Consider the following 13,723-nt stretch of genomic DNA (forward strand, 5'->3'; position numbering starts at 1 on the left):
GATATTTCATTCATAAACAAATAACTTTATTACTACTTTTTTTTGGCACAAAAAATCTTTCAAAACAGTATAATTTTTGAAAGTGTGCATTCCTACATTTTAAAATTTGCTTGCATATTTGCAACAGAACAATACCGAGCCGCCATCTTGTTTAATTGTGAGAAACACACAGAGCATTTAAAATTTTCCCATTGGATAAATGCTAAGATTCAGAAATTCTATACAGATTAGGAAGGAGTAAAAAGAATAATTCTGTCGATGCAGTGCAACTGATAAGAAACATTAATTAAAAAAAAAATTGCAAATGCTTCACTTACTTTACACCATGTTTCTGTCTTGGTGAGTCTAGTCAAAAGGAATCCTCTAACCTACTAAATGTTAAAAACAGAAAAGAGCACCGGAGAAAGAATTTATTTTCATCCCACCGATTTGGCCGCCTTCCGAATCAAAGTAGCGCCCTCTGGTAGCTGCGTCGAAGCCTTTCTACACTAGCGGTATTCAGCCTTTCGCTCTTTTTATTTGTTTGTTGTTTCTTATTCATCGCAATGTTACATTTAAATTTTGCGGTACGGAAAAAGATGATAGAGATTAAACATTTTGCATCATTGGCATTGTTGTAAATAGCGAAGCGTTCTTTTTTTTTTTTTTTAATTGCAGGAAAAACTAAATCTCTTCTAGTGTTTTTTTAAAACTTAAATTTGAAGAGAAAAAATGTTAACATTGATAACATAAGCATTGCTAATAAAATTAGAATAATTAAATAAAGCAACTGATCCGGTTTACTAATTCTATTTACTTAGTTAGGATGATCAAGGAAATTAAGCAGACTACGAAAATAGTGATTATAAAATCATGTTTCAGTCAGTAAATTTATTACTGAAAAAAAATACGAAATATAAATTCTTATTGCAGTCTCCCAGCTCTGTTAGTAGTATTTAAGAAAAATATTCTTAGTGTACTAACATTTTACCTTACACTCCTTCACTCTCACTTAAGAAAGAAATGTCATTCTTTAATCCTATGAGCCCTCATTCGCCCGAAAACGCCCCGTTCGATAGGGATCTGACTCAGACATTTTGGGAGGTTTAGGTGAATTCAAGCTATTTTAAGAATTTTCTCTTTGGAGTTATATACTTAACTCTAGAGGCGTTCAAATTAGTTTTGAGGTAGTTACAATTAAAACGTATAGGGAATTAATTATATCACAACTGGTTTGTATATATGCCCGTTTCAATCATTGCTATTTACTTTTATCCCAAATGTAGTATAGGGATAAAAGGGGCCATAAGGTGGATTAGCACAAGTCGGAATTAAAGACGTTGATAATATTTATACATTTGGAAAAATATTTTATGTATTTAATGTTAAATTTGCATGTTTTCTTCATATATTCTCAGCATATTTTCCTCTAAATACCATCACTTTTATAGCATTATAAAGGTCTTAAAAAACTTTAGCCTTAAGCGCAATTTAAAATTACTGTGTAATTTTCTAATTTTTAAAATTTGTCCTTTTTTGCATGAACTATCTGCGAGTTTTTATTTTCCATATTGCACAAAATGAAATTCTATTTTTATAACGATCATTCTCACACGAGTTGATGCATATTACGTTTCATAGATTTAATTTTAGTTTCTATATTTATTTACTGTTTTTTAAACGCTTTATTTTGAAACGTTTTTATTGCTCGTAAATTTTTATCGATGCTTCGCTCATTTTGGAAATATTTTATGTCATAGTTAATACAGTCGGACTATGATTTAAGAATTCCTTTTTGCCGAATTTCATGACTTAAGGAATTCTTCTTTTCTTCTGAATAAATGGGAGGCAAAAATCCGTATTTAAAGAATGAGAAATCCCGAATTAACAAATTATTTTAACAGAAAAAAAATCTGTTAATTTGGGTTCCCAGTCTCGTTTATGTTCAGAGTCTTCTCCGAGTACCATCCTTAACAGCAATGATTATTTCGCTCGATTCCTAGAAGACTAACCCCTTAGTTGATCGCCCTGCCGAATCGATGCACCACGGACCACAGTGCACCATCCCTCTGATAGGTTGCCAAGCACGGTAAATACGGCTGTCCGTGAAAAGCAGAACTGCAACAGTTTCTCAGAGAAATATTTTTCTCTTGGGGATGGAAGAATCAAAATGAAAGCAAAAATTGGGAGGAAAACAAAGGTAAACTTGAAGGGAATGAACATCTTTGGGATTCTCGAGATTGGGACACTCGTACTCATCTCTGAAGTCCGCTCTAATCTTCACTTGGGAAATGTATATAAATCAAAACAACAGAATGAAAGGACTGAATTGAAGGAATGAAACAAAGGATGAAAGACAGTCTGATACCTCCAAAAACAGCAAATAACACCTTAAGAGAAATAAGTCCAGCTGCAAGCAAATCTTAAAATGCATACGCAAGAAAGCGAGAAGCTGCCGAAGATTTAGAAACTAATAGCTGATTAGGCTGAAAGAAGATGGCAGATTGGGATTTAAAAAAAAAAAATTCTTTACAATTTACACAAACAGAGTGAATGGCTGTGAATTTAATTCTAATGATGTTCATGAATCTGCAAATATTTTGAGTATAGAATTGATTCAGAGTATTTGTTCAGTTTGCAGAAAGTCGCTTAAAGGTAATAATGAAATTCTTGTAATAATGAAAAGGTGCGATAGTCTTTGCTTTTAAGATTCAAGTGATATTTAAAAGATTTTTTACAAGCAGAATTTGAAAGGTTTAATTAAAAAAATGAATTTAAAGGAATTTTATATTTTCCGGGGAAAATTAAGGGCAATATCTGTAAAAAAAAAAAAAAAAAGGAAAGGATGGAAGAGCATATGAAGAAATTTAATCCCGAGCAATACCAAGCTATCCGCTGGCAAAAAATAATTGAAAAGAAGATTTAAAAAGATATATTAGGAAAATGTGGAAAGACAATAGAATGAGAAATGCACGAAGAAAAAAAATTTTCACGCTAAAAAATTGCGTTATGTTTTCTGTCAGCTTCTTTATAATTACTCTTACACGTAGATAAAATTGGACTTCAAAATTATTTTCTAAATTTTCGAGTGCTTAATATTATTAAATAAATTATTAAAAGCAGATGTTTTCTCCTCTCTAGCTTTATATCCATAAGAATTATTTTTTTTTCTTTCTATAATCGATAAGTCATCCATATCGAAGAAATTATATTTTGGTAACATTTTCATTTTGAAAAACATTATTATGCAATGATATTACACTGAAGAGGCAGAAACACTGACACAAATTTGCATAAGCAAATAAAGGAGTTATGCAGCCAATCAATGTAACACGATGTGATTGGCAGCGAGTATATAAAACAACAGGTGTCTTGCAGAGCTTTTAAGTAGGTTCTTGCTAATACAATGGCAGGTTATCAAGGGTTAAGTGATTTTGAACGTAGCATTAAAGTTGGCAAATTAGAAATGAGACAAAGCATCTTAGTGAAGAAATCTAGGTTTTTAAGTACGAAAATATCACCTCCGACATTGGCGCTGTCGGGAGTAAAAAGATACTGAAAGAATGAGACCGTTGATGACTGCCGAGAATCCTTAAACCAAATAGATGTGCAACACTTCCTAAAAAGTGCTGCAATATAGGAACATGGATTGGAGCATAAACAACTATCAACGGGAGAATTATTCAACAGATCATTTTTGATATAGACTTAGGGAATCGAAAGCCCGCATACCATTTTGACTGCATGTCACAAAACTTTGCGCCTTACTAGTGACCACCAACCCTTATATTAAACTGTTGAGGAACAGAAACACTTCATTTTGTCTGACGAATCTCGTTTCCATTTGTATCCGGCAGATGGACGTAGGGCCGGGATAGTCTGGATAGTAGGACATTGGATGCGCATCCCCTGGGCTGAGAGTTCGAACTCCACCTTGTACAAGGCAGCTGGTGCACGTATAAATCTGTCGTAGCCACAAAGTCCACCAAGTCGGGACAATACCACTGGGGCACTGGATCAGAGGTGATCGTTCTCTGATTCAGGTTTAAATTACGATCTGTGGATCAGTGAATGAAACGTATGAATGAAGTGCGCCCGTGAAAAGGGCTGTGACACATGAGCAGCTAAGACGTACTCTTGGCCCTAGAGGGTTCTACTGAAACAAGAGGCGCTAAAACTCGGCTTAAAATCGCTGACTTCGGCAGCTGTCTTGTCTATGACAAGTGCCATAAGTAACAACAACAGAGGGATGTTCATGGGTATGGAGACAACCACATGGATCAATGGGCTTTCCATATAAGAAGGAACGGTTCAATCTAATGGTGCCTCTGAGATGGTATGGGGTATGTGCACTTGACGTAATGGGCCCTTCATATGTTAAGAGACGTTTCCGGCAAGTGACTGGTATCTAACCTTCTTGGCCGTCCACCTATACCCATTCATACCCATTGTGCATTTTGACAATCCTAGCAAGACAATCCGACAGCCCACATGTCGTAAATTGCTACAAAGTGGCTCCAAGAATACCCTTCTAGCTTTAGGCACTTTTATAAGTCACCTACATCTTCAGGCATGAAAACATTATTGAACCTGTGATTTGTGTGCTTTACAAAGTGCTATTTTGAAGAGAACTCCACCCCAGTTCTATGAATCTAAGGATTGCCCTGCAGAATTCCTGACGTCAATTGTCTCTAGTATATCTTCAGTTGTTATTCGAATTCTACATCGTTTTGTGGCATTTCTGCGCACCCTTGGGGGTCCTACATGATATTAGGTAGATGTACAAATTTCTCTGCTTCTTGAACGAATATGGAAACTAATTTCTCTAGTAGATAATTTTATTTCAAATAGTCGTTCCCAACTAAGACAATATAGAACAGAAACAATTGAAAAAACTTACATGCTGCTTAATTTTAAACTAAGAAGCTAATTCGAATTTTTAAAACTTTTTTTTGAGCACTTATTATCCAAGAAATAACTAAGTGTTCAATTCATAGCTATAGCCTCAATAATAAAATGTTATAAACGTTTATTGCATCACGCATGCCATAATCTATGGATGGTATCTTGCCTATAAAGAGCATCAAACTAAAACGAATTCTATAACACAACTATATATATATATATATATATATATATATATATATATATATATATATATATATATATATATATATATATATATATATATATATATATATATAATGTAAAATACAAGATGAATACAAAAAAGTGCAAAACTCATACCTGGCTGTGCGAATTCTGGCGCATAGTTCTTGGCGACCAGCCTGGCGAGATCCGATTCTGCCCTGGCTTGCTTGGCAATCTCATCTGCTTGCTCTGCTTTGCCTCGAGCAGTCGCCGTCCTGCAATCCGCAACAAAGAAATAAAATTCACCTTCTCTCACTATTATCAATCACAAATGGAATTGATAATACTACAAGAAAATCAATTCATCCAGTTAAACATCATAAATATTAAGCTAACATATTGCAAAATTCTGTATAAAACAGATATACAGAATTGAAATCTAATGTTGAGTTGATAGGGCCATAAGGATTTCAATTAAAAAAAACTGATCTAAAATAAGGGGATCTAATTCATTTCTAATATATAATTATTTTAACAAATAATACATAGCTAATAAATGTAAGAAATTTTAATAATTAACACATTTCAAATTTTTTAAAAATGATTTCAATAAATAAATATATAGTTTTTACAAACAAACAATATACAACACTTTGGATAAAGCGATTGCGCAATAAAATTTAAAATAACAGTAAAATTCACATTTAAGGCGTCACAATATAAAAATCATCAAAAAAAAAAAGTAGAAACAGTTTTTTATGACATCATATGATAAATTAAATCTTTCTAATTGTCTCTAAAATTTTAGAGCTGTATCTGAATTTTTTATTCAATTATTGAAAATTTTTTGTTTCCTGATAGGAAAGAAAACAATGTTACCAAGCCCGCTTTGCAGATCATCTGCTAAAACACAGCCCCGATTAAAAAAAAATGTTACATTTTTCTTCACTTCCTTTTCTCATTCATCTAGTTAAACTGAAATGAAGTAAGTCAGTTCTGTTTATATGCGATTTTCCATATCAGAATGAGTTTGGAACTAGAGATTTTTTTCCGTTTTTGTTTATTTCAATTTTCAAAACACTAAAGCTTCTAATACAATAAAAATAAAGGTGTTCTTATTTTTATATATTTATTGATTTGCTTGTAGCAGAAACAAGCATTTAATCCACTCTGAGACATGTATTTATTTTTAAGTTAGGATTAAGATTTTTGAAATATTGATCATTTTTAGATTTTTCATCATTTTTTCTTTTTAATGTTCTAAAATATATGCTTTATAAAACTTGCTATGGAATTAGCTCTACAACTTGTAGTAATTTTTTTAAAAATGTCAAAAGGCAAAATTAATACATTTTTTAGAATATTTTGTCTTTCACAAAAAAAAAAAAAAAAAAAAAAAAAAAATTATAAACACTTAAATATCATATATCAGAAAGAAATAGCTGCGAGAAAAATCTGCATTTTCAAAAAAAATTAGGGTTTAAAAAAAAAAAGGCTGTTTTTTAAAGAAAATTGAATTTAAAAAAAAGTTTTTAAATTCAAAATTTTTGTGATAAACAGTTATAGAATATTATTTTACATAAAATATAATTCCAAACATTAAAATTCGTAAAATTCTTTGCATGGTAATGTGCCGCCTTAATGCTTCCAAAATTTTTAAACAGTTTAATAAATTATAATTGACTTCAATGAATACATTCTACTAAAACTAAAATCAAGCATAAATTAAATTAAGTCAAAGCTTAGTTGAAAAGTGTTAATGAAAATTATTCACTTGTGATTATATCATTAATATCATAAGACAAGAATATGTTTACCAAAAGAAAATCAGAAATAAAAGCATTTTTTTTAATTTTGGCTTTGTCTTATTATGATTAAGATTATGTACATTTTGTATTATTAAATCCATTAGAGAAAAGAATATAAGACAGGTGCTGCCATCTCTTGTCTTTAATATTTATTAAAAACATTTCTAAACAAATCAGTTAAAGACTAATTATAAAATATTTAAAAAATATTTCGAATGAAACAAAGATTCCTTAAACAAATTAACCACCATTATAGATGATCTATTTAATTAGAATTAAGGGGAGGGGCAAAAATGGAAGCAGAATTACGTACTAAATTGTATCAAAAGTACGAATTAGCAGAATTCGTTTTTAGCAGAATAGTTTTATGAAACAAAATTGTTTTAATTTCATAGAGAATATATTTAATTCAATGATGCTTTGAAATAGGCATTCTATCAGCATCTATATGATGTTTCGTGGCCATTTAAATCTAGAGTTGCTACGAAGTAAAAATGAGGACTTTTTCACTTTTTTTTAATTTTTTTTATTCGACATCTCTTTCCGAAAGAAAGATCTCTGTACATCTGAAAGAAGTAAGAAATGGTGCCATTTTACCTCGTTAGAGAATTCTATCTAGAATAAAAGAAACCCTTGCGTAAAGTACAAAATGTTAAAAAGGGGATTTTCTAGGCATGTTTAGCATTTCGGTATTGTATACGATTGCTTTATTGTGGAAACTTTTCTTTATAAGACAAAATTTTATAAACAGTGAGATAATTTTACCTATCTAGTTTCAAGATGACCTCAAAAATCTTTTCAATTTATTTGCAAGAGATATAATGCATATTTGTGTAAAATGATGGAAAAAATATTACAAATGTAAATGTATAAAAGTTTAAGATAATGTTTTATAGGTAAAAAAAAAAAAAAAAAAAAAAAAAAATCAGCATATGATTTGAGAAAGTATTGCTACTCTAAGAGACTTATAGTAGACACGCCAAAGAAAATGTGAAAAACGATCTCAAAACATGCCGATGTACTAGGTTGGTTGGAACACGTGATTTGGAGTATTTAAAAACGAACTCACCATAATGGATTCCAAAAGCAACACATTCATTTGCATTAGATCATTTGTGTGACAGTTTAAACAAAATTTGAACTACTTTAATTTGAATAGTTGCTGAAGCATATCACCATTGAAAGCGTAAACGTTCCGTTTCATTTAAGTCCTACAGTCAGTACATCGAATGATAACCCTTTCATCGGCTAATACCAAATATCAAGATGGCTGCTAAGGTAAATAATGTAATGGAGCTGCTATAATCAATGTACATTTTCTCATGAAAATGAATTTTTTTTTATTATTGAACTAGCCGCCTTTGGCGACCAGCCGGTTCGCCAGTATTACCACTCGCTACAATTTTCAATTAAATATTTTAAGTAACTGGTCTCTTAATAGATTCTCAAACAAAACATTTTTAATCTTCAAATTTTGATAGTCATACCAAACTTATACTGTTGTTTAGATCGTTTCGTTCAATTTACTATATATATTTTGCTAGTTTGTTGTCATTTCCGGTAAAACGTCAACTTTAATTTGAAGTGGAAATGATGAAATTGCAATTAATATAAAGAATTTTTTTTAATAAAACCAAGCGTTTTATTTTATTTATCATCTTTATTGCTATTTATTTATTATTATTGAATATGAGTATTGCAAACAGAATCGCTCGGTATTTAAGTCTTATGTGAACTACAAAATATTTTTCATAATTTATGTAATATCTCAAACAATAATTCAATAAAAATTTCTCAGATTCAGCATAAAATTCAGTTTTTAGTTTTGCTTTCAAAAGGATTGAAATGAAATCAATAATAATATTTTGTTCCGGCCTATAAATATATTTCAAAAATTATGAAGTCTAAATTTAATGCAGTAAGGTATCATATTCTGAGAAATATTCTGGACACACCAAATTTTAAATAAATGAATGAATGTTTCTATTTTCGACGATCAGCTAAGACTTACTTATGAAGTTTTGAATGTTAAAAATTTAGAAAAACTCAACATTTTCATAATCTTAGGCCAATTAATCATGAGAAACCTGCGCGCTGATTGGCGTATTTTCTTTGAAACGATCGATGGAAACTCTAAAATTATCCTTTTTTTATTGAATAGTGATATTCAAATTTTCATAAATCAGTCAGTTAAAGTGATTGATTTAGTTGATTGGAAATTAACTCTTTTTATTTAAAATATTAGTGTTTCAAGGACATTTTGTTAATCGTGATTTCCACAGCAGAAGCTTTATGTAAAATCAAAAATTCGTTATTTATTAGAGTATTTATTGAATCAAGTTACATAAAATATAATCATTTTCCATTTAGACCCTTTTAGCAGATCTGTGTCTTTACTAAAGGTTTACAAATTAGCTGTGTGGCCCTGATTTGAATGGATATCCTGCTCATATTAAACAAAACTTGCCTTAAAATAAAACTGATTTATTGGATTAATAATATAGAGAGTGTAAAAGATCATAAAATAATTTTTCTTGAATTTATTTTTCAGAAAAAATAATATTTTTTATTTGTTTTATTTCCTACAGACACGTGCCGAAAATTACATTTTTGCAGATTTCATTTCCAAAAAGATTTAATTTATTTTTAATTGGAGCTTTAATCAATGTGATGGCAACACTTTGAAAAAAGCTAATTTTTTCCCATGAATGCGAAACGTGCTCGTGCAGCTTAAATTTTATTTTTATTTTGTACGAAAAAAATTGTTGAAAAATATAGTTAAAATATTTATTTAAAAATTCATTAAAAATAGAAATTTAATTTTAAGGTTAAAACATTGGTATCATTTAAAAGATAAATTCTTGATCTTTAATTTCATGTAAAAATCTTTTTTGTGCGGTAATATTTTCGGAAGTTATAGCAGAAACACGCCAAAATGTCGCTTAATTTTTAAATACATAAAATTCTAATTAAAAATTCGAAAAAATAATCCCCAGGTGCACATTCCCGGCCTCCAAGATATACACGTGCCAAATTTGGTAGCTGTAGGTCGAATGGTCTGGCCTGTAGAGCGCCCACACACACACACACACACACACACACACACACACACACACACACACACACACACACACACTGAGCTTTATTATAAGTATAGATAAAAGTTCATGCTTGTTTATTTATCATGATATGTAATTCTTGCTGCAAGCGTCTTGCTGTTTTGTCGTGAGAAGCCTTTCACATTGGAAATGGTTATCGAATCGCCAATGTCGAAATTCAAGAATTCTCTAAGTTAAACAATGCCATGAAGATACTAATTCCCTAAATGAATTTCCATTCTTATTAGACAATTTATTAAATCTTATTTTTATTTAAAATTTTTATAAACTGCGATTGCGGTTTAAAAGATTATAAAGGTGAGTTTACACTCGGCCAGTTATAAGACTGCCAGTAAGTAGCGCATGCGTAGAAAAGCTGAAAAAGAAAAAATGCGTAGAAATGCTGTTCGCTCCATGGCAAGTACTTGTTCGGACGAGACAACACGCTGCTCTGTTGTGTTTTTTTCTTACTGCGCATGTCCTTGTAAATTTAGGAATTCGCGTGAAAAATGGATTACTTATCATAGATTAATTCTGACATTTTTTGCATTTTATTCTTTCTGATGCGAGATTATGTGTGTTTTTTAAATTTTATTTGCCCTTTATTTTTCTACAGTGTTTCAAATTTTGTATGTTGACCTTTTTACTATTTTACCATGTTTCTTTGTGTAACTAACCATTACTTTAAGAAACTAATACAGATAATTTCTGTGAAAAGAAAAATGCTGGGACGCCAAAAAGGCAACTTACAGCCAAGCATAGAATGCCTGAATCTACCTTATGAAATTGTGGCAAACATAAATCAGTCCCCTTCTGTGCATGCGTTGTCTTGTCTTATTGACCGCCTTATCACTGGCCAAGTGTAAACCCACCTTAACAGATACTTTAACAGCAGTTTGTGTTTTAACATTGACCACTTGGTGACCATTGGCAATAAAAAATATTGACCTCAGCCAATTGCAATGAATATAATTGACCGTCTATTTTAAAAATCTACCTGGAAATGGCGATGTCTGCTTTCTGCAGAGCGATTTGAGAAGCTCTATGGGCCCCGTTGATGGCTGCCTCGATGCGTTCCCGGAACTTGGGTGACCTCAGAAGAAACAGATGTTTTTGACGTCCCGAAGTGAGAAGGACATTGTTTTTGTATTTACCTTTCTCCTCTGTTCCATCCTGAAATGGAAGCACGACAGTTATTTTTAAATTTCTTGTAGAATTTATATTATATATTAAGGTAGCATACATGGCACAGAAATAGCATTTATTATTTATCGTCGACTGGCAATAGTCAAGTCATACGAATTTTAGACTACTTCATTGAAGATATTTACTGCTGCATTAAATTGAGCACGTCATTTAGTTCTTTGATGCAGCTGCGAAATATTATTAAACTTTTTGAGAAGGATTCGTCGTGGTATCAAAAGAGTAATTCTTCTTTAGAGGAAAGAACAAGCTCACATTAATAAAGTTTAAAAGAGTGCAAAAATCGGCTTAACTGTCATCAGATGGGTAATTGCTGATTTGTCAATGGAAATTGATGTTCAAATGTTCTAAAACAATTACCTTAAAAACATTGTATTTGGATCATTTCAAGGTTCAAAAATTACAAAAATGAAATTGATTTCATTAAGTAGGCTTAATTTTTATCTTTTAATGTTATTAATATTGTTTAATTCAATGTGATACTCAATGTTTTTAAATATTACACTCAAATTTAAACTCTCGCGTCAAAATATTCAATCACTTTTGCTAGTCATTAACTCCGTAACAGGATTTTCACTTCTGCTTTTATTTCATAATGTATACACTTCTTAATTTCCAGTAAATTTGATTCAATTGAATTCATGTTTTTCAGTCTTATTAAATAACAAAACAGAGTGTTTTTTTAAATACATTCTATATTAAACATTTAGAGCCTAAAAAATTATCTGGACGAACGAATTGGCCGTCAAAGGTAGATAGTTATTCTTAAATTTCTCTCCCTTCGGTTTTCTTCCAAAATGTTTTATGCTATTACCGCGAGTTCGCAAATTGTACAGACTAAGTCTATGGCAAAGGATACCGACGTGCTCTGATTGGTTTAAGCCTTGGCATCCTTTTGGCAATGTTTTGCCAAAAAGATGTCATACCGAAATATATTTTTACAAAAATAAATAAAATCTGTGGATTTATCCCCCCCCCCCTCTATTTTTTACGGTTTACATGTAATATTAATCTGGAACACACATACAGCGGAAAAGATCAAATCCTGAGACCTAAATTCAGGAAATATAAAAATTGCAATTTATTAAAAATAATTTTTGTATGTGTTTCTTCTTAATATTATTTTGATATAACTAAAAAAAAATTAGCTACGAAATCACATATTCCGTTAAAGCTTACATATTTATACGTTTTGGGCATTCAGTAATCATCTCCCCATATGTAGTTGATGGGAAAGTAACAAATGTTCAGCAAAAAGTTTCAATGACTGCATAAATTATCTAATAAAGGCACGAAAATCATAGAAAAATAAGAATTATTTAATTGCTGCATCATATGTTTAGTAATTACTTTCATACAGTTTTTATACTTCTGTGCATAAACAAAATTAGTTACTTGTATTACTAGTATTATGAGTAATATTTATTATTATTTTTATTAATTAGTATTAGTAATATTACTAGTAATATTTAGAGAAAACAATTATATTAATAAAAATTAAATCGTATTGATATTCACTCGTATCTTCCATAAAACTAATGAAAGGTACAAGGTTTGAGCGAAATAAGCGAAAACTAGACTATTATGAGTGCAAAACATTGCCAAAAGGATGCCAAGGCTTAAACCAATCAGAGCACGTCGGTATCCTTTGCCATAGACTTAGTCTGCACAATTTGCGAACTCGCGCTATTACCACAAAAAAAAAAAAAATAGCACTTGTAATCTATCTAAATAATAGTGAAGTTTAAAAATAGTTTTTTGTTTTTTCTGTCTAGAAATCTAAATTTCAGTCACAATTTATAATTAGGATTACATCTTAAAAGGAATTCGCAAATTCATTTATTATTTTTAATTTGATTAAATAATAAGTATAATTCCTTGTTATTTGCTTTTATTTCACTGATTTGGATACTGGACAGTTATTATGAATGATTTTGAATTTTAAATTGATATTTTTCTTTTAATAAAAAGTTCAAAGATTGTGTGTATTAAAAACTATGCACATTCAGAGGCTAAAGCCGGGAATATCAACCAGATTTTTATAAATAATTTACTCAATCATGTTTTATAGTTATTGTGTTAACATAGTTTGGAATAGGCGGACAGACAGACTGCCTCTGAATGGATTCTGCTTAAAATCTGTTAGAAATAAGTTTGTTGTAAAAACCTTACACCACTTATCATCTTGTCTAGCTCAACGTATTTCTGCTTCTCTTTGTCAGGGAAAGACAGATGGACATTATGTGTTTTTAGAAATTAAAGAGGTCTAATACGTGGAGATTCGTCAAAATCTCGAGTTATATTGAATATTGGCATATAATTACGAAATTTTAACTTTTTATATGCATTAAGCATTTTTACTCGATCTATAGTGTTATTCTTGGCGAATTTTCAACGATAAATCCCTGGAATGCGATTAATGGTATACGAAAATAGAATTTGTGCTTCAGACGTGTTTTTGCAATCGATTGAAAAAAAATCTGATGCAGAACTTCACTTGTAACCAAAAATCACATACCACACTTCATATACCATTTAAGTCAT

At 30.7% G+C, this 13,723-nt stretch overlaps 1 protein-coding gene across 1 annotated transcript in view; it reads right to left on the bottom strand.

Annotated features, from left to right (window-relative positions):
- Nucleotides 1–13,723, bottom strand: part of LOC129957097 (junctophilin-1-like) — a 135,060-nt gene that overhangs the window by 6,965 nt on the left and 114,372 nt on the right. Inside the window, exons 4-5 of the mRNA XM_056069241.1 lie at nucleotides 10,974–11,149; nucleotides 5,227–5,345 (exon numbers count right to left, since the gene is read on the bottom strand). Of these exons, the coding sequence (XP_055925216.1) occupies nucleotides 5,227–5,345; nucleotides 10,974–11,149 (295 nt within the window). The remainder of the gene's footprint in view (nucleotides 1–5,226; nucleotides 5,346–10,973; nucleotides 11,150–13,723) is intronic.

The sequence above is a fragment of the Argiope bruennichi genome, chromosome 11 (assembly GCF_947563725.1).
Source record: "Argiope bruennichi chromosome 11, qqArgBrue1.1, whole genome shotgun sequence".
In the NCBI taxonomy this organism is placed as follows: domain Eukaryota; kingdom Metazoa; phylum Arthropoda; class Arachnida; order Araneae; family Araneidae; genus Argiope; species Argiope bruennichi.